At 52.8% G+C, this 24,573-nt stretch overlaps 1 protein-coding gene across 4 annotated transcripts in view; it reads right to left on the reverse strand.

The window, feature by feature from the left end:
- Positions 1-6: 6 nt before the first annotated feature.
- The window catches only part of CAPN1 (calpain 1), a 25,094-nt gene continuing 527 nt past the window's right edge, over positions 7-24,573 (reverse strand). Inside the window, exons 2-23 of one of the 4 annotated variants that reach the window (XM_029956934.1) lie at positions 24,224-24,319; positions 23,094-23,361; positions 22,863-22,932; positions 22,481-22,599; positions 20,892-21,025; positions 20,634-20,802; positions 19,677-19,760; positions 19,239-19,324; positions 18,844-18,918; positions 18,548-18,708; positions 6,038-6,219; positions 5,297-5,308; positions 4,341-4,552; positions 4,209-4,248; positions 3,605-3,670; positions 3,448-3,505; positions 2,653-2,717; positions 2,195-2,263; positions 1,908-1,986; positions 1,172-1,288; positions 788-846; positions 7-448 (exon numbers count right to left, since the gene is read on the reverse strand). In XM_029956934.1, the coding sequence (XP_029812794.1) occupies positions 422-448; positions 788-846; positions 1,172-1,288; positions 1,908-1,986; positions 2,195-2,263; positions 2,653-2,717; positions 3,448-3,505; positions 3,605-3,670; positions 4,209-4,248; positions 4,341-4,552; positions 5,297-5,308; positions 6,038-6,219; positions 18,548-18,708; positions 18,844-18,918; positions 19,239-19,324; positions 19,677-19,760; positions 20,634-20,802; positions 20,892-21,025; positions 22,481-22,599; positions 22,863-22,932; positions 23,094-23,360 (2,151 nt within the window). In that variant the 5' untranslated portion in view covers position 23,361; positions 24,224-24,319 and the 3' untranslated portion in view covers positions 7-421. Of the gene's footprint in view, positions 449-787; positions 847-1,171; positions 1,289-1,907; positions 1,987-2,194; positions 2,264-2,652; positions 2,718-3,447; positions 3,506-3,604; positions 3,671-4,208; positions 4,249-4,340; positions 4,553-5,296; positions 5,309-6,037; positions 6,220-18,547; positions 18,709-18,843; positions 18,919-19,238; positions 19,325-19,676; positions 19,761-20,633; positions 20,803-20,891; positions 21,026-22,480; positions 22,600-22,862; positions 22,933-23,093; positions 23,362-24,022; positions 24,123-24,223; positions 24,382-24,573 lie in introns of those variants that run through there. The other 3 variants (XM_029956935.1, XM_029956936.1, XM_029956937.1) reach the window with 3 other exon arrangements.

Here is a 24,573-nt window from a genome sequence, read left to right on the forward strand (position 1 = left end):
CTCGGCTGGGAAGGGCTCTGCACATCTAGACCGCAGACAGTGCAGAGTTAGTGGTTATGGTTTAAAGTCTGCAGGGGAGGCCCGGTGTGCAGGCCGGGTGGGTGCCCTCAGGCCGGAGTGAGAGGGCAGAGCACATCAGGGTGCTCGGAGGCCTGGGGCTGTCAGCTGCCCCGGGAGCCCCATCCTGAGGCAGGAACAAGCGAAAGCGGCCTTCCTCGCTTGGCGTCGGGCAGGGAAGGCCACACGGCTCCACGCAGAGCAGAGGGACCGCGGCAGCTGGGAGGTGAGGGGACAGGAGGCCAAGGCCGCCTCCTGCTCCGAGGAAGGCACTTGCAGCTGGTGTGGCCGGTGCGGCATGGCGGGAAGGCATGGCTTGGCAGACGAGGGAGAGGAGCGGGACCAGGGGACCCGAGCCCTGGCCTCAGGCAAACATGGTCAGCTGTAACCACTGCCGGCAGAGGAGGGCAGAGAGAGAGGTCAGCCGGGCACAGCAGAAATGCCAAGTCCAGCCTCCAAGCCCAGGGGCCATCGTCTCTGGGGAGGAGCACTTTATCCCCTCCTCGACCCCTGGGACACCAGAGTGCGGATGCCCCGCGACCTCCAGGAGCCTGCCCCTTCCTTCCTGCTCCCTCCCCAGGACCCAGACACCCCATCCCCATCCTTCCAGGACTCAGGACGCCTAGCCTTCGGGTCTGGTTCTGAGGCCCAGGTTCCCGCCCCAAGGAGGTACGAAAGCGTCAACACCCCAAACACCCTCTCCCCTGCCATGGCCAAGGGAAGCTCCCACCTTAAACAAGTCAAAGGTCACGACTCCGTCCAGATCTGTGTCCAGAGTTTTGAAAAACCCTGTGTTCAAAAGAAGATGTTTTGGCACTCGAAATCGGTGGGACATTCATGCAGGACCACCCTGCCGCCGCCCTCCCCCCACACCCCTGCGGCACCCCAAGCCCTCACCTGTCACACTGGGAAGCAGCTCTTTCTGCTGCCCTCCCCCTCCCCCCACCGGCCGCCCCTCCCCCAGTCTCCTGACACCCGGCCTTCAGGTTCCCAAGTACAGAGAGAGCTTCGTCCCTCTGGCACAGGCCATGGCGCATAGGTCCGATCTGCATCTGTCATTCCCATCGATTCATGGAAGACAGAACTAGAGGCAGGAGCTGGAGGAGACACTCACGGAACATGGTCTCCAGTCGCACCAGGCAGCACACGAAGTTGTCAAAGTCCACCGCCAGGTCGGGCTCCGAGTAGCGGGTGATAATGAGTTCATACAGCTTCTTGTTGAGCTTGAAGCCTGGCCCCGGAGAGTGGGTAGAGTGGGTGAGGGCTAGGGAGGCGGGGCCAGGGAGGCGGGGCCAGGGAGTGGGCGGGGGCTGGGCAGGGTGAGCCCCACCTGAGTAGGGCCAGGGGCTGGGGGCCAGGGTGGGGGCTGGGCAAGCAAGGGCCAGCCTGAGGGAGCGAGGGCCCAGTCTGCCCCAGGCAATCAGTGGACCACGGAGGGCCCAGGGGTCTAGTTTTATTTGTGCAGACTGCCCCGGCCTCATCCCCACACAGGGCTGTGAACATGGGAACTGTGAACGTGAGGCCAGCACCTCTCTCCCTGGAGGCTCCGGAGCCCAGCTGTCCCTCTCCCAGGTGGTGTGGCAGCAGGCCAGGTCATTTTCGATAAATTGTGCTTTTCTCCATGTGCAATGGAGAGAGTAAAGGACCCCTCAGGCCACAGTGAGGACAAAAGGAAGCACTGATAAAGCACTTAGCTCTGTAATTCAGTAAGAAGGTGGCAGAAGATGGCCGTTACAGCCACACCGCCACCACCCGGAGACAGGGGACAGGGCCGGTGCCTGGGCTGCCACTCGGGGAAGCCCCGGAACAGGGAATCAGCCTGGGGCCGCCTGCCTGGGGACAAACCTTACCCGCAGACTCAATGGCCATCCGCATCTCGTAGGCACTCATGCTGCCCGATTTGTCCAAGTCAAACTTCCGGAAGATGGCCTAGAGTGGGGAGCAGAGGGTGAGGGCCACGCCGAGGGAGGCACCCGGCCCTTCTGGTCCACCCCAAGGTGGGGGGCCTGCTGAGGCTGGAGGGCAAAGACCCAAAAGGTGGGCCGGGGGCTGGGATCCAGAGCAGCAGACCCAGGGCGGAGGGCCTAGACCGCGCAGCCCGCCTGGGAGCCCAGGGCGGGCCCCTCCTAGGACCCACCAGGTAATTCCGGATGCGGTTCCACAGGATGTTGAACTCCACCAGGCCCAGCTTCCCGTTGCCGTCCCGCTGGGGGGTTCCCGTTAAGAAGCTTATACCGGCACAGGGTGAGGGAACAACTGGAAAGAAGTGGGGACTGACGGCAAGACGAGGGGGTGGGGAGGGTAGGCATCCATGCGGCCAGGTGGGTTGGACAAGGAGGGGTGCAAATCGCTCCAGCCTTGAGGTGACTCGGGGACCCAGGCCCTGCTCTACCTCTCACTCAACACAGCCTGTGCCTCAACTTCCCCCTCCCAATCACGGGGAGGTGGCCTGGGAAATGAACTGGCCCCTGCACACTCCACAGAGCTCTGTCCCTTTCTCTGCACTGTTCCCGGGAGAGGCCATGGGACATCCTTCCCCCCGCTCCCCGCCACCACGTCCCCCAAACCAAAGCAGGAAATGAACGCGAAGGATACGTCCATGAGGTTCACCATGCTACGGCATGACTCCAGGCTGAAGCCCTTCGTCCGCAGGTCTTTGTCTGCAAGAAAATCAGTTCCGACACCTCAAGCAGCAGGCTTCCGGGGGGCTGTCCCCGGGGCACTGGGGCAGGGCGGGGACCAGGGCGCCCGGTGTGCAAAGTCTAGCCGAGTGGGAGCATCAGGTCACTATTATCATCAGCATGGCGTCGAGTACTTTAGTGATCAAGCCAGTGTCCAGGAAGAGCCAAGAATGAAAGGAAATCAGTGCTAAACCGAAGTGGGAGAAACTCGGGAGAAACACAGTAGAAAGGTGCGGCCAAAGCGGCCATGGCAAGGATGAGGTTTGCCGCAGGCCCCAAAGGGGCACAAGAGGGGAGCGGTCTGGGCTGAAGGAACAGCGTGGATGGAGTCAGAGGCTGGAGGGCAGCTGCCTTTAGCTGTGCACACGGGTGAGTGAAGCCAGCCTCGTTCTGCCGGCAGCCACTCGGCCTGGGCCTGGGCTGGATCTTCCAGAGGAAGGACAGGCCTGGACCTTGTCGGCAGCTTGGCTTCTAACCAACACACCAGGTCCCGGCACTTGGGCATGGAGAACAGGGTCCAGCAAGATGGTCAGGAGTTTGGGAGGAAAATGGGGGTTGAGCAGGGCTCAGAAAGGCAGTGGGGGCATCCCCCACCCGTGAAGTCCAAAGGGCTTGGGTTGGGTGCAGTGTGAGAGCAGAAGCCTAGACTCTGGAGTCTGGAGGAAGGGAGGCACCAGACACGGTGGGGAGCTGCTGCCCAGAGACTCACGTTTGCTGATGATCCGGTTGAGGATGGTCCGCAGCTCCTTGACGCTGATCTCCATGTCCTGGGGGAGGTGGGAGGATGGTACCCGCCCTGCAGAAAAGCCACCCCCCCACTGGTGCCCCAGACCCCCCCTTCCCCCCCTACACCACACCCTGCCTACCTCCCCTGCCAGCTGCCTGAAGAGGGCTTTGAAGTTCTCATCAATCTCCTCTTCTGAGAGTACTTGCTGGATGGAGAAGGGGGAGAGCAGGTCAGGGGCGCTCCAGCCTGGCCCCTGTGTGGGCAGCTGCTGGGGCAAGGCTGGGACCACTCGTCAGGTCTCTGAACCTCGCTCTTCCCAGTAAAGTGGGAATTTAGCCCCTGCGCAGGGCTCTGTGGCCTGAAGAGGGTGCAGTTCACCTCCGTGATGGGGGGTGATGCCTTAGGCAAGCTCCTTAACCACCCTGAACTTGAGTTTCTCACCGAAAGGGGAGGTGTTGGCGACACCCTAACAGAGCTGCTGTGGAGGGAACGGGGAGACCAAGTAAAGAGCTCAGCACGGAGCCGGCAGAGACAAGGGCTCAGGGACCTTGCGCCACTACGATCACAGAGTCCTTTGCAAAACTGTAAAGCGCTGGGCAGATGAGGGCTGGGTATTATTCCTAAGGCTTCTGCCAGGAGGGGCTCCCAAGAGCCAGGACACCCAGGTCCCTGTGATATGCCCAGGGTGAAGGGGGTGAGGCAGAGGAGGAAGGCACCTGGGGGGAGGGGGGCAGGGCACGCACCTCATCAGGGAGATTGGCCTGGATCTGGTCGTCCAGCTCCCTGCAGGGGTGGGGAGAGAGAGGGGCGGTCAGGGTGGGTGTAGGGGGGGCCGCGGGCGGGGAGTGGGCGCCGGGGAGGGGCCTTCTACTTACTCAGTACCCGCCTTCTTCTCCGAGAAGAAGCGCAGCACGAAGTCGCCCTCCTTGTTGGGCTCGAAGGTGGAGGGCACCACCACGTACTCCCCGGGCGGCAGGCGGAAGCGGGTGCTGACCTCCCGCAGGTTGATGAACTGCTCCGAGCGTGCCCTCGACGAGTTGGCCAGGAAGAAGTCCCGCTTCAGGTGCACGGCCGGCTGGCCCACCAGCTGCAGGGGGTGGGGGGAGGGGCTGCAGCGCTCAGCCCGCCCTGGGGAGCTGTCCACGCCCTGGGGAGCTGTCCACGCCCGGGCCTCAGGCCCTGAGCCCCAGTGAGTGGCCCTGCCAGATCACCTTGTTTCACCTTCCTCCTCTGCAAGATGGAGGGGACTACGCTGCCTACTACAGGGTGGAGGGGAGGAGATACTATGGAGGTGAATGCGGACGCTAGGCCTCCACTGAAAAAACGCTCCTGTTATTATTACTCAGAGCCTCTCCCCAAGTCAGACGCTGCAGGGTCCTCTCCACGGGGCGCCTCATTTGAAGCTCACTGTGAGGCGGCGCCCTAGGCCCATTTTACAGACACTGACATGGAGGCTAGGCTTAAGCAACCTGCTCAAGGGTTCGGAATATTCAGCCTGGCAACCGCCCTGCTCCTAACCTACGGCTGAAGTATCTTCAACTGACACTAACTCAGCGGAAACAGTCAGACGGAAGAGCCTCGTGTGTGAGTGTTGGCAGAACTCTGAGGGCCGGGGTTCAAATCCAGCTCTCTCACTTACTCCCTGTCCTGAGCCCCTGGACAGCACTCTTTGCCCCCTCCGGGTGGGGGAAGGAAGACAGTGAGCAGTAAAACGAGGAGACTTCTTAACTCTCTACGAGTGGCCTTGCTGCCACCTTGCTCCTCGCTGGGCACCATCAGGCCTCGTGTGCTCGGGGCCTGTAAGTCCAGGTGAGTCGGACGCCACACCTACCTCCGGAGGAACCTGCCAGAGAGATGGGGGAAGTCAGAGATGCGTGCTTGGCCCAGAGGCACAGCGTGTGCTGGACAGAGGCCCTGAGTGCTTCAGAATAACGGGACGAGGAGACCAGGAGGCAGGGCTCAAGGCCACTGGTCACCCAGACCTGCCTTCGCGCCAGAGAGGGACCTCAGGACCTCAAGAAAGGCGCCTCAGGCAAGGTTCTCTACATCCTCAGAACACCGAGGACCTTGGCTCTGAATCAGAGCCCCCAGGACGGCCCCCAGGGCACCCAACTGCAATGGTCTACAATCCAGGGACGTCAGAGCCCCCACAGTCTTCTGCCGGGAGCTCTGGGCCTAGGCCAAGCCTGTGGCTGCTCTTTCCCTGCCAGGAAGGTCCAGAAGTTTCTGTGTTGAACACGGATAGTGAAGCGGGTCCTCCTAGGCCGGCCTCTGCTTATCTACTTCTAAGGGAGCCCACTACTCCCCCAGGGTAGCCCACTTTCCCACTTCTTTCTGAAGCTGAGCCAAAGGGTGTCCCCCAGAGGCGACCTCACAGTTGTCAGCTAAGCCAGAACTCCCTGCCCAAGAGCAGCCTCAGCAGGTGCCTCCAGGGGACAGTTCAGGGCCATCAGCTTCAGGACTGTCCTCTGGCGCCCCCTAGTGGGGCTCGCCTACGGTATGCTTGGAGGCCTGCTTTCCCTGCCAGTTTGGGGAGATACCGCCCGGCCTTCCCCTACCCACCCGGCCTCACCTCGTAGACTGCGAAGCCAATGGTCTCCATGTCGCGGCCAAAGCGGCGCTCACGGCGGCGGTGCTTCTGCATGAGGGCTAGCACGAAGCTGCAGCCTGACTCGCGACCCCCGTAGTAGTCTTCGTCGGCATCGTCCGTCTCCTCCAGCCGGATCTTGAACTGGGGATTGACCCAGAAGGTGGCTGTAGGAGATGGGTTGGCAGGAGGGGTCAGAGGAAGAGCAGAGCAGGGCGGGCCCCCTCCTCCAGGCTTCCCCTCCCCAACGCATCTGTTCATTTCATCAGTCCAACAGATGTCACTAAGTGGCCACCGTGTGCCATGTGACAGCGGGGCAGAGGGGGCACACACGGTCCCTGCCCTCATGAGCTCATGTTCCAGAAGGAAAGGCAAAGTATGGGCAAGTCAGGGTGCTTATCAGAACAATTACAAGAATAAGCAAACTGGAGCTGGTTAGGGAAGGCGTCTTGGAGGAGGTGACCCTGAGTGAGATCTGAAGAAGCCCTGGGAAGATACCAACAGGCTTGCACCCGGAGGGGCATGAACGGATTCGGATTTGGAAAGGGAGCTAGAGCTTCAGTGTGGACAATGACTTAGGAGAGAAAAAGAGAAGGCAGGGCCTGAAAGGAGGCCACACGGCTGCAAAGGGTGACAGAGACTTGTGTTTCTGGCCGTCTGCTGACTCAGTTGCCCACAACCCCCTAAAACAACCAGGTGCTGGACACAATACGCAAAACTGCTTTTTAGAGGCACTGAGAAGCCACAGCATTCCCCTCCCCGCCCCCAAAGTGATACTACTTGACATTAACCAAAATGCTAGATCTCAAGTGTCAGCCAGGATGCGGAAAATCAGAACTTCACACAATGCAGCCACTCTGGTGCAGCCACTCTGGAAAACAGTCTGGCAGGTCCTCAAATGGCTAAACAGAATCATCACATGACCCTGCCATTACACTCCTGGGCATCTATCCAAGGTAAGTGAAAATGTACGTCCACACGAAAACTTGGATGTAAATGTTCACAGCGGCATCATTTATAATACCCGAATGGTAGAAGTAACCCAAACTGTCCATCACCTGAGAAAGGGATTTTTTTAAATGTGGTATAGCCAAACAATGGAATATTATTCGGCAAGAGAAAGGAACAGAGTACAGGTATGAGCTAGAACACGGATAAGCAGAGAGAGAGGGAGACAGAATCAGAAACAGGCTCTAGGCTCTGAGCTGTCAGCACAGAGCCTAACACAAGGCTCAAACCCATGAACCATGAGATCATGACCTGAGCTGAAGTCAGATGCTTAACCAACTGAGCCACCCAGGTGCTGCCGGCTTGAATTCATTCTGCTCGTGAGGTCAAGGAAACCGTCAGGAGATCTTTTTTTTTTTTTTTTAAAGCGTTCTGGGTTTGAAATAGTCATCCCAGGTGATGGACAGAGACACTCAAAGGGCCTAGCTTCATCCAAGGACTCCAAGGACTCTCACGGGTGAACTTCCAGGCCAAAGGAGTCAAAAATCTCACAAGGAAAGAAGGCATGGTAAGTGAGAACCAGCAGCCACAACGGACAAAAAAAACCAACCCGCAGAGATTTCAAATATTGAAACAATCAGTCACAGAATATAAAAGACTGGGTGTATATTTAAAGAAATACATGAGAAACTTAGAAATGTAATCAAAAATAAATAGATTTGGAGAAGAGTCATTAGAACTTCTACACATTAATTTTTTTAATAAAACTAAGTACTTGTTAGAAGGATTAACCAACAGATTTGACACCACAAAAAAAGACAACTCGTGAACTGAGAATGGGATCTGAAGGAACTATCCAGAAGCAGAAGGCAATGCAGGGAAATTAGGAGACGGCAAATTTGAGCAATGTTGAGAGATACAGATGACTGAGTGAGGAGTTCTTACCAGCTTACGTTTGATTGGAATTCTAAAAGGAAAAAATGAAGAGTGTAAGAAGGAGCTGTTATTCTAAAAGATCATGGCTAAGAATGTTCTAGAATTGTTGAAATACATCAATCTTCAGGCCCGGGGAGCCCAGTGAATCCAAAGTAGAATAAAAAGAAATCCACACCTTAATACATCTTGGCGAAATTACAGAAATAGCGAAGATGAACACTCTTAAAACAGAAAAGATAAAGCATCACAGAAGGCGTGGAAGACAGAGTCCCGGCTCAAAGAGCAACCACAGAAGCAGAATAAAGAGTTAACAGTTCCTCCAATGGGCTAAAAGGAATGCAATCCAGAATTTTGTGTCCAGAGAATTGTCAAGAATGAGCGTGCTGCAGAGGTATTTTACAGAGATATGGAGAAGGTTTATACAAGGGGGAGAGGGGGAAGGAGGAGGAGGAGAAGGAGGAGGAGAACCACAAAGACATGTTTCAGGCAGATGGAAAATGATCTCAGATAAAAGTTGTGGAAACGGTGAGCAATAAATACTGTTCTTACGTGGGTGATCCAATGAACATGGGCTGTATCAAACAATGATGGAGATGATATTTAATTTACAGCAGGAAGAAGAATGTTTGGAATTAAAATATTAGCTGAAAAAAAGCATATTAAATGAAGGGGGTAAGGGTAGGGATGCAAGCTAAGTAATCTAAAGTCTTTGCATTGTTCAGAAGGAGGGTAAAGATGATGAGGACCTTTAGAATGTACCAAGCAAGCATTTCTGTCTTCCGAACCCAGAGGTGGAAAAACTAGTAGGGAAAAAAGGAAGAGAACTCAATCCAAAATAAGGCATAACAGGAGGGACAAACAGGAAAAGCACAGTAAGTCTGCTGAAATAAACGCAAAGCCATCACTGATCACCATGAATGTAAATGGATTAAACTTTCCAATCAAAGGGCAAAATGCTTCAAACCAGATGATCAAAAAGCCAGTTACACGCTGTTTACAAGAGATAACCCCCAAAACATTGAGCTATAGAAATATCAGACACCAAAGAGTGTAACAAAATATACCATAAAAATCCTAACAGAAAGGAAATTGGAATAGCTACAGTGACATTGATGGAAAGGGACTAGAAAGCAAAAGAATTATAACCGAAGAAGGCAGCCATTAAATAACAATAACAGGGGCGCCTGGGTGGCTTAGTCGGCTGAGCATCGACTTCAGCTCAGATCATGATCTCACAGTTTGTGGGTTCGAGCCCCACATCGGGCTCCGTGCTGACAGCTGGGAGCCTGGAGCCTGCTTTGGATTCTGTGTCTCCCTCTCTCTCTGCCCCCCCCCCCCCCGACTTTCCAATCAAAGGGAAAGTCTCAATAATAAATAAACATTAAAAAAAATTTTTTAATAAAAAAATAGCAGTAACAAAATGGTTTAACTCACTAGGAACTTATAACACTTGATGCAGCTAATATCATAACACAAAATCTGTAAAGAGAAATAACGGAGAGTTAGAAAGGGCGAAATTGGCAGAAACATCAGGATGGTGTGATTTGATCTTCCTTCTTCCAGTATTTGACAGATTTAGCAGACAAAATATGATGTGATCTGATGGACAATTATAAAACAGTCCCCCAACACTTGGAATTGTGTAACACACAGGAGCGTTCAAGAGCACAGACTGTAGGGTTACAATGCCACTGTTCGAATCCCAGTTCCTCCACTTACTAGGTTAGTGCCTCACTCTCTTTACCTGTACAACAGGTAGCATCATAGTATTGGCCTCATAGGGTCAGTGTGAAGGTTAAGCAAGCTATTATATTTAAAATATTTAGGGGAGTTCTTGGCACCGAATACACAAAAACGAAGTCTGAACTAGTTTTTTTGAGAACACGTGAACACTGAGGAGACTCAGCATGTGCTTGGCCGTAGCACCAGCTCCTGTTTATTCAAAGCTGCGATCTCATTAGACCGTGTTTTCTGACTATCAGGAAATGAAGTTAGAAATCAACACTAAAACGATAACTAGCAGGTCATAACTGGGAGATTTGGTTATTAATTCAATCTCCTGTTACAGGTCTATGAACATTTTTTATTTTTCTTAAATCAATCTTGGTAGCTTGTTTCTTTCTAGGAATTTGTCCATTTCATCTAGGTAATCTAATTTCTTGGCACACACCTGTTCACAGTATTTCCTTATAATCCATTTTATTTCTGTTGGGTTGGTAATGATGGTCCCTCTTTAAGTCCTGATTTTAGTACTCTGACTCTTCTTTTTTCTTGTTTAGTTTGGCTAAAGATTTTCCAATTTTGCTGAGCCTTTCAAAGGACCGGCTGTGGGTCTCACTGATTTTTCTCCATTGTTTCTCTATTCTGTATTTCATTATGTGCACTTTAATCTTTATTACTTCCATTCTTCTGCTTGCTTTGGGTTTAGTTTAGTTTGCCCCTTTACTAAATTCTTAAGGTAGATGATCAGGTTACTTACACAGGAGACACAGAATCGGGAGCAGGCTCCAAGCTCTGAGCTGTCAGCACAGAGCCCGACGTGGGGCTCGAAGCCACAAAGTGCGAGATCACGACCTGGCCGAAGTCAGCCCTTCAGCTGACTGAGCCACCCAGGTGCCCCTGATTTCTCATTTACATTATCATTTCTTTTCAATAAAATATCAAAAGAACTAGTGTTGATAAACTAATGCAGGGCTCGAACCCATGGAACTGTGAGATCATGACCTGAGCCTAAATCAAGAGCTTAACCAACGAAGTCACTCAGGCACCACAGAATCATCTGAATTGATGCAGAAAAGGCATTTCACAAAGTCCAACACAAATTCATGTTAAAAACATTCAGAAAACTAAGAATAAAAGGGAATGACAAAGAGTGTTTATGGAAAAACCAGCTGATATCACACTCAGTGGTGAAAGACTGAGACTTTCACCTTAAGATCAGGAACAAGATGCCTGCTTACGCCACAGCTGCACAACCGCTGTATGGGAAGTTCTAGCTAGAGCAATTAGTCAGGGAAAAGAAAAAGACATTCAAATTAGAAAAGAAGAAGAAAACTATCTCTAACTGCAAATGACATGACCCTGTACGTAAAAAACATAAACAGTCCACAAAAACGTTACTAGAACTAATAACAAATTCAGCAAAGTTGCAGGTTACAAGACCAAGACACAAACATTAGTCATGTTTCCATACACCAGCAATGAACAACTGAAAAAGTAAATTAGGGAAACAATTCCTTTATAATAGTATCCAAAAGAATAAAATATCTAGGCATAAATTTAATAAAGGAGTTGAAAGCCTTGAACACTGAAAACTGCAAAACGTTGGTGAAAGAAATTAAAGACATGAAAAAATAAAGACATCCCATGTTCATGAATCGGAAAACTTAATATTATTATGATGTCGACCTACCTAAGTGATCTGCAGATTCCATACGATCTTATTAAAATTCAACAGCCTTTTCACAGACATGGAAAAACCTATCGTCAGATTCATATGGAATGATAAGGGTCCCAGAAGCCAAAAGGATTATGAAAAAAAAAAAACCCAAAAGTTGGAAGATTTGCACTTCCTGATTTCAAACCTTACTACAGAGCTACAGTAATTAGAACAGTGTGGTACTTGTGTAAAAATAGACATACAGACTAAAAGAACTGAGGGTCCCAAAATAAACCCAGAACATCAATGGTCAACTGATTTTTGACACAGGTGCCAAGCCCATTGGACGGGGAAAGAATAGTCTTTTCAACTGATGATACTGAAACAACAGATGTCCACATGCAAAAGAATGAAGTTGGGGGCCTATCTCCCACCATCTATGGTTTTATGGTGATCAGTGATTTTTTTATATTGCTACTGTGTTTATCTGGGGGCACCATAAATCGCACCCACGTAAGATAGCAAACTTAGAAAACTGCTGTGTGCATTCTGACTGTTCCGCCCACGAGCCATTCCCCCATCTTTCTCCTTCTTCTGGGGCTTCCCTATTCCTGGAAACACAATATCAAAAGGAAACCAGTTAATCATCCTACAATGGCCTCTGAGTGTTCCCATGAATGAGTCTCACATCTCTCACCTTCAAATCAAAAGCTAGAAATGATTAAGCTGAATGAGGAAGGTATGTCAAAAGTCACGATAAGCAGAAGACTTAGGCCTCTTGCATCCAACTGACACGTTGTGACTCAAAGGAAAAGTCCTTGAGAGAAACTGAAAGCGCTACTCCAGCAGACGCGCAGGATAAGAAAGTGGGACGGCCTTGTGGCTGATACGGAAAAGTTTCAATGGTCTGGATGGAAGCTCAAACCAGCTCCAACATTCCCGAAGCAAAGGCCTATTCCGGCGCAGAGGCCTCATTCTCTCCGATTCCGCGAAGGCTGAGCGAGGTGAGGAAGCTGCAGAGTTAAAGTGTGAAGGGAGCAGAGGCCAGTTCGTGAAGTTTAAGGGAAGAAGCCAACTCCATAACATGCAAGTGCAGGGTGAAGCGGCAGTGCTGGTGTAGAAGCTGCAGCAAATTACCAGAAGATTCCAGCTCAGGTCATTAGTGAGGCGGCTACCTAAACAGCAGAGTTTCACTGCAGACAAAGTAGCCTCATATCGGAAGAAGATGCCATCTAGGACTTTCATCGCTAGAGAGGAGAACTCGATGCCTGGTTTCAAAGCTTCCAAGGGGTTAGTGTAGTTGGTAACTTTAGGTTGAAGGCGATGCTCATTTGCCATTCCAAAAGCCCTAGGGCTATTTAGAATTTGGCCAAATCTACTCTGTGCTCTTTAGGGAACAACAAAGTCTTCATGACGCACATCTGTTTACAACATGGTTTACTGGACATTTTAAGACCACTGTTGAGACCCAATGCTTAGAAAACAACTCCTTTCAAAATACGACTGCTCCCTGACAAGGCATTTGGTAACCCTAGAGCTCCGATGCAGACATAGAACGAGAGTAATGTTGTTTTCATGCCTGCTAACATAGCACCCACTCCGCATCCTCAGAATCAAGGAGTACTTTCAACTTTCAAGTCTCACTACTTAAGAAATACATTTTGTAAGGAAGACAGTGGTTCCTCCAATGGATCTTGGCAAAATTAACTGAAAACGTTCCAGAAAGGATTCACCATTCTAGACACCATTAAGAACATTTGTGTTTTCCAACATCATTCGCCATTAGGGAAATGCACATCATCAATGAAACGCCATTTTATACCCACCAGGATGGCTGAAGAACACGGCAAGAGCAAGTGTGGCCAAGGATGCGGAGAAGTTGGAACTTGCGCGTTGCTGGTGGGAACGTCAAATGGTGCTGTCACTTTAGAAACCAGTTGACACTTCCTCAGAAAGTTAAACATGGAAGTTACCATGGATCCAAACAACTCCATGCCTACTTAGAGACCCGACAGAACTTCTGCTCACACAAATACAGGTTTATGAATGTTCACAGTGTTGTTACTCGTAATAGCCAAAAATTAGAAATATAAATGTCCATCAAATGATGAACGAATAAGCAAAAATGTGGTATATCCATATTATGGAATATTATTCAGCCATAAAACTGAAATCAATTACTGACACCCATTACGACATGGACAGATTTTGAAAACATCACAATAAAAAACCACGCATAAAAGGCACATATTGTATGATCCCATTTATAAGAAATGTCTAGAAGAGGGGCACCTGGGTGGCTCAGTTGGTTAAGCGTCCAGCTTCAGCTCAGGTCATGATCTCATGGTTCGTGGGTTCGAGCCCCGCGTCAGGCTCTGTGCTGACAGCTCAGAGCCTGGAGCCCATCTTCGGATTCTGTGTCTCCCTTTCTCTCTGCCCCTCCCCTGCTCACGCTGCCTCTCTCTCTCAAAAATAAATAAAACATTAAAAAAATAAAAATTAAAAATTAAAAAAGTGGGAATTTTATAGTATGTGTATTATACAGTTATTCAAAATATGATCAAAATTGTGTAACTCCAAGATGCACTTGGAAGGGAAATGTATCACCTTAAGTTTTTACATAGAAAAAAATAACTGAAATTAATGAAATAAGCTTCTAATTTAAGACGTCATAAAATAAGGTCTAAAAATAAGTCCAAAGAAAGCAAAGGAATAAAATAATGAATAGAAAAGCAAAGATTAATGATATGAAAATAATACTATGGGGCACCTGGATGACTCAGCCCATCCGACTCTTGATTTCAGCTCAGGTCGTGATCTCACGGCCCATGATATCAAGCCCCGTGTCAGGCTCTACGCTGACAACACGGAGCCTACTTGGGTTTCTCTCTCCCCCTAGCTTCTGCCCCTTCCCTGCTTGCAATCGCCCCTCACCAAAATAGGTACATAAACAAAAAGAAAGGAAATAATACTATACTAAGATCAACAGTCAAAAGCCATTTCTTTGTAAAGCATAATACTGACAAATCTCTCACAGAATTAATAAAGATGAAAAAAGTACAAATAAATAATACCATAAAGGGGTGCCTTGGTGGCTCAGTCTCTCAAAAATAAATTTAAAAAATTGAAAAAAAAATTTAAAATACCATAAATAAGAGAGGATGTCATTACAGATGAGGTATGAGAATATATTAAGAAAACCTTGGGGGCACCTGGGTGGCTCAGTCGGTTGAGCCTCCGATGTCTGCTCAGGTCATGATCTCACATTCGTGGGTTCGAGCCCCCCCGTCGGGCTCTGTGCTGACAGCTAGCTCAGAGCCTGGAGCCTGCTTCCAGTTCTGTCTCCTTCTCTCTCTGCCCCTCCCCCTCTCATGCTCTGTCTTTCTCTGTATCAAAAATAAATAAAACGTTAAAAAAAACCCTTTATGCTAATAATTTTGAAAACAGAGGCAAAGGACAAACTCCTAGAAAATACAACTGGTCAAAACAGGCTCAAGTAGAAACAAAGGACCTGAACAACCTTATAACCATTAAAGATACTCAATATCAAAACGTGAATCTTCACACCAAGAACAGAGCAGGCTAATCGCTTTAAAGATCACTTCTACCAAACACTTAAGCAACAAATCACCCCAACTTATGCAACTCTTCCAGAAAATAGAAAAAGAGAGGACACTTCCCAAATCACCTTCTGAGCCAAATATAGCCCCAGTACCAAATCTAGACAAGGTCAGTATCAAAAAGGAAAATTACAGGCAAATCTCATTCGTGAACTTGGAGGTAAAAGGACAGTTTAAAAAACTATGTCATGACTGTGTTGTTGTTTTTTTAACTCGGGAATATAAGGCTGTTTTAATATTATTAGAAAAGTGATTAATGTAATTTACCATTTTAAGAGATAAGAAGCATATTATAATAAATATAACTAAAAGCATTTAATAAGATTAAATGTTATTAATACGATAAAGGCATCTATAAAAAAAAACTAGGACAGAAGAAACTTTAGGGACAAAATCTGTAGTAAATATCTAGTAGTAAAATGTTATCCTTTAAGAAAGGGTAGGGGGGCCGTCGGGCTCTGTGCTGACACCTCAGAGCCCGGAGCCTGCTTCAGATTCTGTGTCTCTCTCTCTCTCTCTCTCTCTCTCTCTCTCTGACCCTCCCCTGCTTGCACTGTCTGTCTCTGTCTCTCAAAAAATAAATGAAAAGCATTTAAAAAAAAAAAAAAGGCGGGGGTGGGAGGAAGAGACCACCTGGCTGGCTCAGGAAGTAGGTGGAGCATGTGACTCCTGATCTCAGGGCTCCACCTTGGGTGTAGAGATTACTTAAAAAAGAAAGAACGAAAGAAAGAAAGAAAGAAAGGAAGGAAGTAAAAGGAGCTAAGACCAGTACATAGCCACTCCTATGCACCACTCTACAGTCCTGGCCAGCATATAAATAAGAAAATGTAAAAAAAAAAAAAAAGAAGAAAAAGAAAAAGAAAAAAAAAGAAATGTAACAAAAGTTAGAAGAATTAGAAAAGAACAAATTTATCATTATTTGCAATTAGAAAATCATAAAGGATCTATAGATAAACCAGTTTGCTGGATACAAAATACATTTAAAAGGTCAATTGCATGTTACTGCATCAGCAACTGTCACTTGGGAGATATAATTTTTTAAATTTATTTATTATTTTTTTAATAGTTTATTGTGAGATATAATTTTAAAAAGAGATATTGGGGCACCTGGGTGGCTCGGTCTTAAGATTAAGTGTCCAACTTTGGCTCAGGTCATGATCTCATGGCTCATGGGTTCAAGCCCCACGTCGGGCTCTGTGCTGACAGCTCAGAGCCTGGAGCCTACTTCGGATTCTGTGTCTCTTTCTTTCTCTCTGCCCCTTCCCTGCTCACCTTTTCTCTCTCTCAAACATAAACAAACACGGGAATGCCTGGGTGGCTCAGTTGGTTAAGTGTCCGACTTTGGCTCAGGTCATGATCTCATGGTTCATGGGTTCGACCCTGCATCAAGCTCTGTGCTGACGGAGCCTGGAGCCTGCTTCAGATTCTATATCTCCCTCTCTTTCTGGCCCTCCCTTGCTTATGCTCTGTCTCCATCTCTCTCTCGAAACAAACAAAACATTAAAATATTTTTAATATTAAAATAATTTTTAAATGCCATTTATAACAGCAACAAAATGATACAGTATTTAGTAACAAATCCCAAAACGTGTAGAAGTCCTTAAAATAAAAGTTATAAAATATTGATTTTGAAATTGAAAAATCGAAAACCAAAATAAAGATATACCACATTCTTAGATAAGACTCAAAACCATACATCATTTCTCCCCGAATCGATCTACAGATTCAGTGCAATTCAAATTAAAGTCTCAAAAATGATTCTCTGCAAGACTTGATAGCTGATTCTAAAATTCACACAAGAAAACAAGGGGCTAGAGTGGCTAAGAGACCTGAAGGCACTCACCCTGCCCCAAAGCGGCCGCTTATAAACCTGTAGCAATGAAATCAATGTGCTACCGGCGGAGGGAAAGACTGAGGGCTGGAACAGTGAGCCCGGAAACCGAGCCACACACACGGGAGCTACAGGACAGAGCCGTCGCTCCAGGGCAGCGAGGAAAGGACAGATTTCACAACAAATGATACAGGGAACGGCGGTCAGCTAGTAGAGGAAGAACTGAAATGGATTCCCACGAGGGAGAAGAACTTTAAACTGGAGCTGTCGGCCATGCCGGGAGTGTGGAGGACACAGTGCCTGAGACCAGAGCAGAGGTGGCCTCGGCAAAGCCAAAGACGTGGGTGGCTTTCAAACGGGCAGTGACAGTGGCGTGGGGAGGATGGAGCTGGGCGGGCGTCGGTTACAGACGTGAGCTGCAAGTGGCAGAGGGGACGCGGGACTGTGGCAACCTGACACCTTCTGCCTTGAAGGGGAGCAGAGAAGCAGGTGGGAAAGTGGGGTCAGAAGGGGGGCTGCTCTAAGACAGGGGCTTCGCCATCATGTCCCGGGAGCAAGAGGAGGTGGAGGAAGGAGCCAGAGGCCTTCGGACACGTGGGAGAAGGGGAGCAAGAGCACGGCGGGGGTGGTCCCCATGAGGACAGTGCTGTCGCTGTCACGGTCCGGAAGGCAGTAATGACGGGCCGCAGGCTGAGCTAGGCGGGGCGAATACAGGAGATGGCCTGCATGAAGACAGCTATCTTTCAGTGAAGTGCAAGGCCGGACCCACAGATGGGAGCAACCACAGAGGCCGGCTTGAGGGCGTGGGAACGTTACTAGTCAGCAGTGGGCTTGCTGGGGACCACGCAAGGTGGTCATCTGGATTTGTGGCTGTGAATTCACAGGGGAAGTGCAGCCCTGGGGGGTGGGGGAGGGGTGATTTTCTCTCCAGCCACACTCAGTGGTGCTGAAGCAAGGAAGAAGGCTCAGTTAGGATTCCGGTCATGCCATGCCGTGAGGATGGGGGGTGGCGCAAGGAGCAGAGGGAGCCAGAAGGCAGGAGCCAGAGTGTTGCAGGGACAAGATTACAACAACGACTCGAACCTGGTGAGAAGAGAAGAGAAGACGGAAGACGAGGGAGACCACAGCAGTGGCCTTAATGGACCAGATAGTGAAACGACGCGGAGGGCTGCAGGATAAGGGAGCTGAACGGGCGAAGGCAGAGGTCAGACTGGAACATTTGGCTGGGCTCGGGGGTGCCTTCAGGGGCCGGCTGAACTAAGGCAGAAGAAAAAAGGCCACTGCAGGTGAGGATGGGGAATCATGGAGAGGCCAGGCTGTGGACCAAGTCACCCACATGGATTCGGAAGTGCAGGCAAAGGTGATGGAAGCCCAGGGAAGAAGACAGTGGGCCAGGAGGGAAGGTTCCAGAATGAGGAGTGACAAGAAAGGTGGCTGGATGGCAATAAAGTCTTCTCCCCGTTAACTCTCTGGGTTCAGGCTCTAGGACAGTGAATCCGCCATGGCTCTGCACAATTTCCAAGTATCTTCAACATTTTAGGTCTCAAAGCAAATCCCAGAGGTCAGCACAACCATGCTCTTACAAATGAGGAAACTGAGGCTTAGCAAGGAGACCTGCAGTGGGCAAGGCCCTCCAGGACCTGCAGTGCTCCCTGCCCGTGTGCCCAGTGGGCCGCAAGGTCAGATCACCTGGGTAGTTCCGGCAGCCGCCCGCGGTGCTCCCCCACCGCCATCCAAGTGCTCCCTGCCCGTGTGCCCAGTGGGCCGCAAGGTCAGATCACCTGGGTAGTTCCGGCAGCCGCCCGCGGTGCTCCCCCGCCGCCAGGTGCCCTCGTAGAGCGTGGTGTTCCATTTGCGGATCGACCGGCTCTTGAGCGCGTCGGGCGTCAGGTTGCAGATCTCCAGGCGGGAGAATTCACGCAAGAAGTCACGGAAGGACATCCTGGGGTCACGGTGCAGAGATGAGCCATGGTCCCCAGCCAGGACACCCAGAAGGAGGCACGTGCAGGGTCTGTGCGGCTGGGGAGCTGGGGCACCAGGCCCCCTCGGGGTCACACCAACGAAGGGGGCCGCTCACCAGAACTCCCCATCCTCCATCTTGATCCGGAGCTGCTCCCGTTCGTAAGGGTCCACGTTGTTCCACTCCGAGGAGCTGGGAGGAGAAGGTCATTGCCAGAGGTCAGTGGGAACTGACCTGCCGGCCTCTTCCTGGGGCCTGTCCCCCCAGCCCGGGTCAGAAGGCCTCCGCACGGCCAAGCCCGAGATCCCATCCCCCGGGTTGTCCTGTCACGCCGGCTCTGAGGATGCTTAAGGGCTGGGTGCGGCCGCCGGACAATCCCCCGGACCCGGTAACAAGGAGATGGGCCCCCCCCCCCCCCCCCCCGCTCAGCCCCGAGCAGAGCCCCAGCAGAAACGCCAGTGGCACTGGCCAGCCTTCCCCGGCCTCCCCAGCCGGTGTCCTCTACCCCTCACCCGTCGCTCCAGGCGCCCGTCCACTCCACCTCGCCCCAGGGATTCCGCATCCGGATCAGGCTCACCATCTGGCCCTGGTAGTTCACCTGTTCCCCAGAGCTCCCGTCAGCACCTGCTTCTGGCATGCACCTTACACACCCTTGCCCGCTGCGCCACCCTCCGGAGCCCTGCTCGGTACCCAGCACCATACCAGGGAAGTACACCCCTTTCACTAGGAGTTTACCACAAAAGGAGGAAGCTAGGCACGAGACTACAGAAAATCAGGACAGAGTAGGATAGACATCTCGGGATAAGTGGCCCCAAGAGACAAATAAGACACTGCAGGAAGTCAGAGGAAGAGCAAGCCCCTCTGACAGCCCTGGTCAAAGGCCAGACAGGCAAAGGCCAGCAAGGAGTCAGGAACCAGCTTGCAGGGACGGCCCCCACATGTGGCGGTACCTGCTTGGCCCCTGTCACAGAGTAGGCGTGGCCCTTCACCAGCTTCTTGAAGGTGATGGCTTCCATGTCCAGGACACTGGTGATCTGCAGAGACACATGTGCGGTGGTCAGGGGCCAGGTTCCAGGGACCAGGTCGGAGACCCCATCCCCAGTCAGGACGTGAGTGCCAAGCATTCATGGGTCTAGAACGTTCCCATGCACATACAACAGCGACTGAGAGTGGCAGGCAGGAATCCTGACTCTGCCTAATACTCCCCACATGGCGCCCCTAGGCGAGGGGCTACCTGGGCACTCCACCAACTCTACCACTGGTAGGGGACCTGGGCGGTCCGCAGACACTGCTTTGGCCAGAGGTGACCAGACTCCGTGCAAACACACACGTGCACACACATACAGTCATACACAGCTCCCAAGAGCCCCAAGGCCCTCACGTGGAGGGATGCAGTGAGGTGGAGGAGGGGAGTGAGGACAGGCTAGAGTCAGCTAGGACTGGGGAAGGGCGAAAGGTGGGAAGGAGGTTAGAGTTGAGGAGGCAGTGATGTAGGGGGAGGAGCCTGAGATATCAAGGGTGAGTCGTGGGAGCAGAAGAGCAGCCCAGAGGGTGAAGGGGGCTGGGCGGGAGCTGAGGCTAGGGAAGAGCTGAAGTTGGGGACAGGAGAGCTGAGCAGCGGATGGGCACAGCATTCGATGACAGGGACAAGCAGCAGAAGGGCAGGAAGACAAGCTGAGGTCCGAGGCTTGGGGCGCAGGAATGACAGCAGGCATGAAGGAGGCAGATGCGGCTGGGGTGACGGGAGAAGGCTGGGTGAGCACCCAGAGACGGTGGGAGGTGAAGGACGGGCTCCGGGGCCAAGCCTGGGACAAGGGATGAGGCCGGGCTGGGCTGGGAGACGGAACCGGAACCGCTGCACAAGGAGACTGCCAAGGTGCGCAAGGGGCAGGGCTGGGTGCACTCACGTCGATGGAGCAGCCCAGGAGGGAACCTCGCTCTAGCGCCTTGAGGATGATCTGGTAGAGGTCGCTGGGTGCCTTGCGCAGCTCATACCACTCGGTGACCCCGCCTGTGAAGTCCTCAAAGCCCTCGGAAGTGCTGCCCCCGGAGAGGGCCTCGTAGCTGCCATTCACCCTGCGGGCAGCCCCGGGTCAGCGCTCTGGTATCCAGCGAGACCCGAGACCCCAGGGGTGCCTGGAGCTCCGCCCTGGGTCCCCACTCACTTGGCATAGGCCTTCTCAAGCAGGGCGCTCCAGAACTCATTGCCTTGGGCGGAGTGCACGAACACCAGCTTCCCGTCCTTGATGGGCAGCAGGTCATCCACGACCACATCTACCCATTCCCCAAACTGCCACAGCTGGAGGGGAGAGAGCACAGCAAACACCCGCTTGGGGATGTCCCAGGCCGGAGCGCAAGTCTCAACTCGGCCATTTACTAGATCCAAGATCATATACTGTAGATAAAGAATCCTGAACGCATGATCCTCTCTGAGCCTCAGTTTCCCTATCCATAAAAGAGATCGGCTGGACCGTCCTCAATGGCACACTAAATGTGATCACAAACGTAAAGCCTTTAAGCGCAGCACTACTGATATTTTTGAAACAGACCAAAGTGCTTCCTCAGGTAGGGAGAGGGTGGAAAACCCTGGGGGCTTGGCTTCCGTGGAACCAGCCCCCCACCTCTCCTCTCCCCAAGCTAGGTCAGCGTGTTTATGTGTGTCTGTGGGGAAGGGGTGCAAATGTTAATTAAGTGTAGATCAAAAATGTGGCATCTAGACCACAAGATGGGTGACATTCCCGCAATCATGAGTTTGCTTCAGAGATGGCCAGAGAGACAGGTGTCCCAGGGCCAGAGCAGTCAGGACCCTGGGGCAGAAGCGGCCAAGGGGCCGGGGAGGCGGGAAGGCGTGCAGAACAATGGGACAAAGGGAGGAGGTGGACCCCGGTAGTGAGGGTGGTACAGGGAGCGTTGAACAGGCCAATCAGGAGGCTGAGGAGAAGCTGATTAGAGGAGCGAGGGAAGGGGGCGGGGGGAGGGGCGGCGAGGCCACGCCCCTGCATACCAGCTCGGGCAGCAGGTGCAGCACTTGGCCAATGCGGACAGCACCCTGTCACCGGGGGTCCTGTAGGCGGGTGTGCACGGAATAGGGTAAGGGACTCCCTGACTAGGTGTAAGGAGAGGGCACCCAGGAGTCCCCAGGGCAGGGCTGGGGCCACTAGGGCCAGAGGGTCCACGGTTCCTGGAGGTGTGTCCCTGCCGACATCAGCTCACTGAGCATTCCTTAGTGTGACTTGAGAAATGGGCCCCGCGTGCAAAAAAGGGAATAGTTGGTTTTAACAGGCTTAAATTCTGTCTTTTCTGCAGGGCTCTGTCAGAGGCTGGAGGCTGCCAAAGTCACAAGAGGAGTTGGGGAGGGGACAATTACGTCTTGGGTGGAGATGACTGGTTTGTTTTCCCCAGTGGAACATTACTTCCTTTTCAGATGGGGAAACTGAGACCCCGTGGAAGAAAAGGATTTGTCCCACAGGAAATAACACAGAGATCTTTCTATTCCTCCAAGCATTTTCTCCGTGACACGCACAGGAAATCTGCCAGCTGAAATACCTGCCCTGCCCAACTGTTTCACACATGACAGATCTGAGATGGTATCAAGCGGTCAAATTCTTTCTAGAGGAAGGACTGGCCCCCACAGGGTGTGGACTTAAGTCACCTAACTTCAGACTGCTGTGGGTCATTGGCCCTCACCTCCCCCAGTGCCTGCTACCCCTCCTTCCCCCACAGCCCGGTCCCAGGTGGATTCGGAGCTCCTCACCTGGAAATGAAAGATGCCAGCATAGCCATTCTGGAAGCTTTGGCCGTGTGGGACCACTCGATGCAGAAGCGTGTCATTGAGGGTGAGGGAGGCAATGGCAGCCAGGAGCCAACAGTCCCCTGGGATGGGAGGGACCCACATCAGGCCCGTTCTGCCAATCTGCTCCCAGTGATGCAAAGAGAGCCCATGCTGGGGAGAACCTGGGATTCCCTGGGTGCCGTGGCCCTTACAGAAAAGAACCAGGAATCTAGGCAAACCAGCCCGGCCCTGATAGCCAGAGCCTGCCTGAGCTTGCAGGAGGGAGGGGTTACGGCAGAGCTGGAAGGAACAGGCACAGGGAACTGTTATGGAAAAAACACCCAGAACCCCCCCCAGGGCCTACCCAGTGCTCCCTGGCAGATGTCTGTTCGGGTGGCTCCATCCACAATGAACTGAGGGTTTGAGAGCAGCTCCTGCAAAGAGACCCAGAGTCCCGTCTCCGGGGCCAGCCCTCCAAGACACCGGAAGCCAGCCAACCCCAGACCCCACTCTCCACCAAGGGCCTGGAGTCCTGTTCCCACGCCTCACCCGGGATGAGGGTAAACTGAGCCCCACCCAGGGTGGCCCCTCTCACCGTGGGGCGCTTCCACTTGATGCCATAGGTTTTGGAGGAGTTGGGGCCCAGGTCCTTGTAGCCCAGGCTCTGGGGCACCGGGGGGAAGGCCTCATCACGAAAGAGGACCCCACTCTGCAGGCAATGAGCCCGCAGCTGCTCATAATCCTGGCCCATGTACTTGATGGCGTTTTCATGGCGGCCAAGACCCAGCTCCTTGGCCCGCTGCTTCTGCACTTGTGCAGACACCCCTGTGCAGTACACCGGCGTGATGATTTCCTCCGCCATCCTGCAGGGCACACCAGCCTGCTGAGCCCAGGCCTTCCCAGGACTAGAACTGGGGCTCCTGCCTGCCGCTGCCCGCCCTTCCTTTCCAAACCTGGGGTCTCCCCACCTCACTGCTCCCCTCACAGAACTCAGGACTCTCTGCCACCTCCCTGTGCTCCCCAGAATCCAGGAGAGGGGCTCCTCCGCCCCTAGGTGTGCTGGCCACCACCTCCCTAGCCCAACACACGATGCAACCACCTCTCCCTTCCCAGACTCCCATTGTCCTGGGGCTGCAGTGCTGCGGTCAGCCAGCCAGGTGGGGCAGGGCGGGGCTTGGAGATAACAACAGTCGCCCCCTCCCCAAAGAGCCAAGCTCCTAGGCGCCGGCCCCTTTCCCTGGCTTGGAGGCTGAGAACCTCAGGTGGCCAGGGACCCCTTCCCCAGACCCCTGAGACAGGCTGGGGGTTCAGGGCTGCTGGACCTCAGCCCCTTCCGCTCTGGCCTTCCCCCAGACCCTGGAGACAGTGATGAGCGCAGGCTGGGCCGGTGGCCCGGGCTGTGCGGCTTCCCCCAGCCCCGCCCCTGTCCCAGGCACGCAGAAGGCCCGGGGCAGGGGCAGCCCCTCAGCCCGGAGCAGTGGGCAGGGGTCGGGGGATACTGGCCCCCCCACCCAAGGTCCTTACCTGGGGGAGCAGTGTTTTGGGGATCGCAGCGGTCCCTGCGGCTGCCTTCCCGGGTGGAGGCTCAGAGCAGGGCCCAACCAGGAAGAGCGCTCCTCCCCGCCCTCCTCCCGCTGCTCCTCCGCCCTCTTCTCCCCCTCCCTTCTCCTCCTTGTCCTGCCCCTCCCGGGCTCCGACCCCTGCTTCCTCCCGGCTCTCCCTTACCTCTCCGCCACCTTCACCCAGCTCCGCGAGAGGACAAATTAGTAAAAGGCGGAGTTGTCCCCCGGGAGGAGCCGCCGGGGCCTAGACGGAAGGGCACTGCGGGGGAAGGGGGAGGGGAGGGGAGGAGAAGGGAGGGGAGGGGTGCCGAGAGGGCAGGGCCGGGGGTATTTTTAACCGGGGCAGCTGCTCGGGTTGCAGGGCCGGGCGGCCCCACCCCACGCGGCGCCCCCGGAGGGCATTCCCGGCCAGCTCGAGCCACCCCGGGCCAATCCCCCAGCCCCAGTCCCTTCGGGGGGCCGCACCACGCCCCGCCCCGCCCCTGCGCGCCCCCAGCGCGGTGCAGAGATTAC

Source organism: Suricata suricatta, chromosome 11, assembly GCF_006229205.1.
Source record: "Suricata suricatta isolate VVHF042 chromosome 11, meerkat_22Aug2017_6uvM2_HiC, whole genome shotgun sequence".
Lineage (NCBI taxonomy): Eukaryota > Metazoa > Chordata > Mammalia > Carnivora > Herpestidae > Suricata > Suricata suricatta.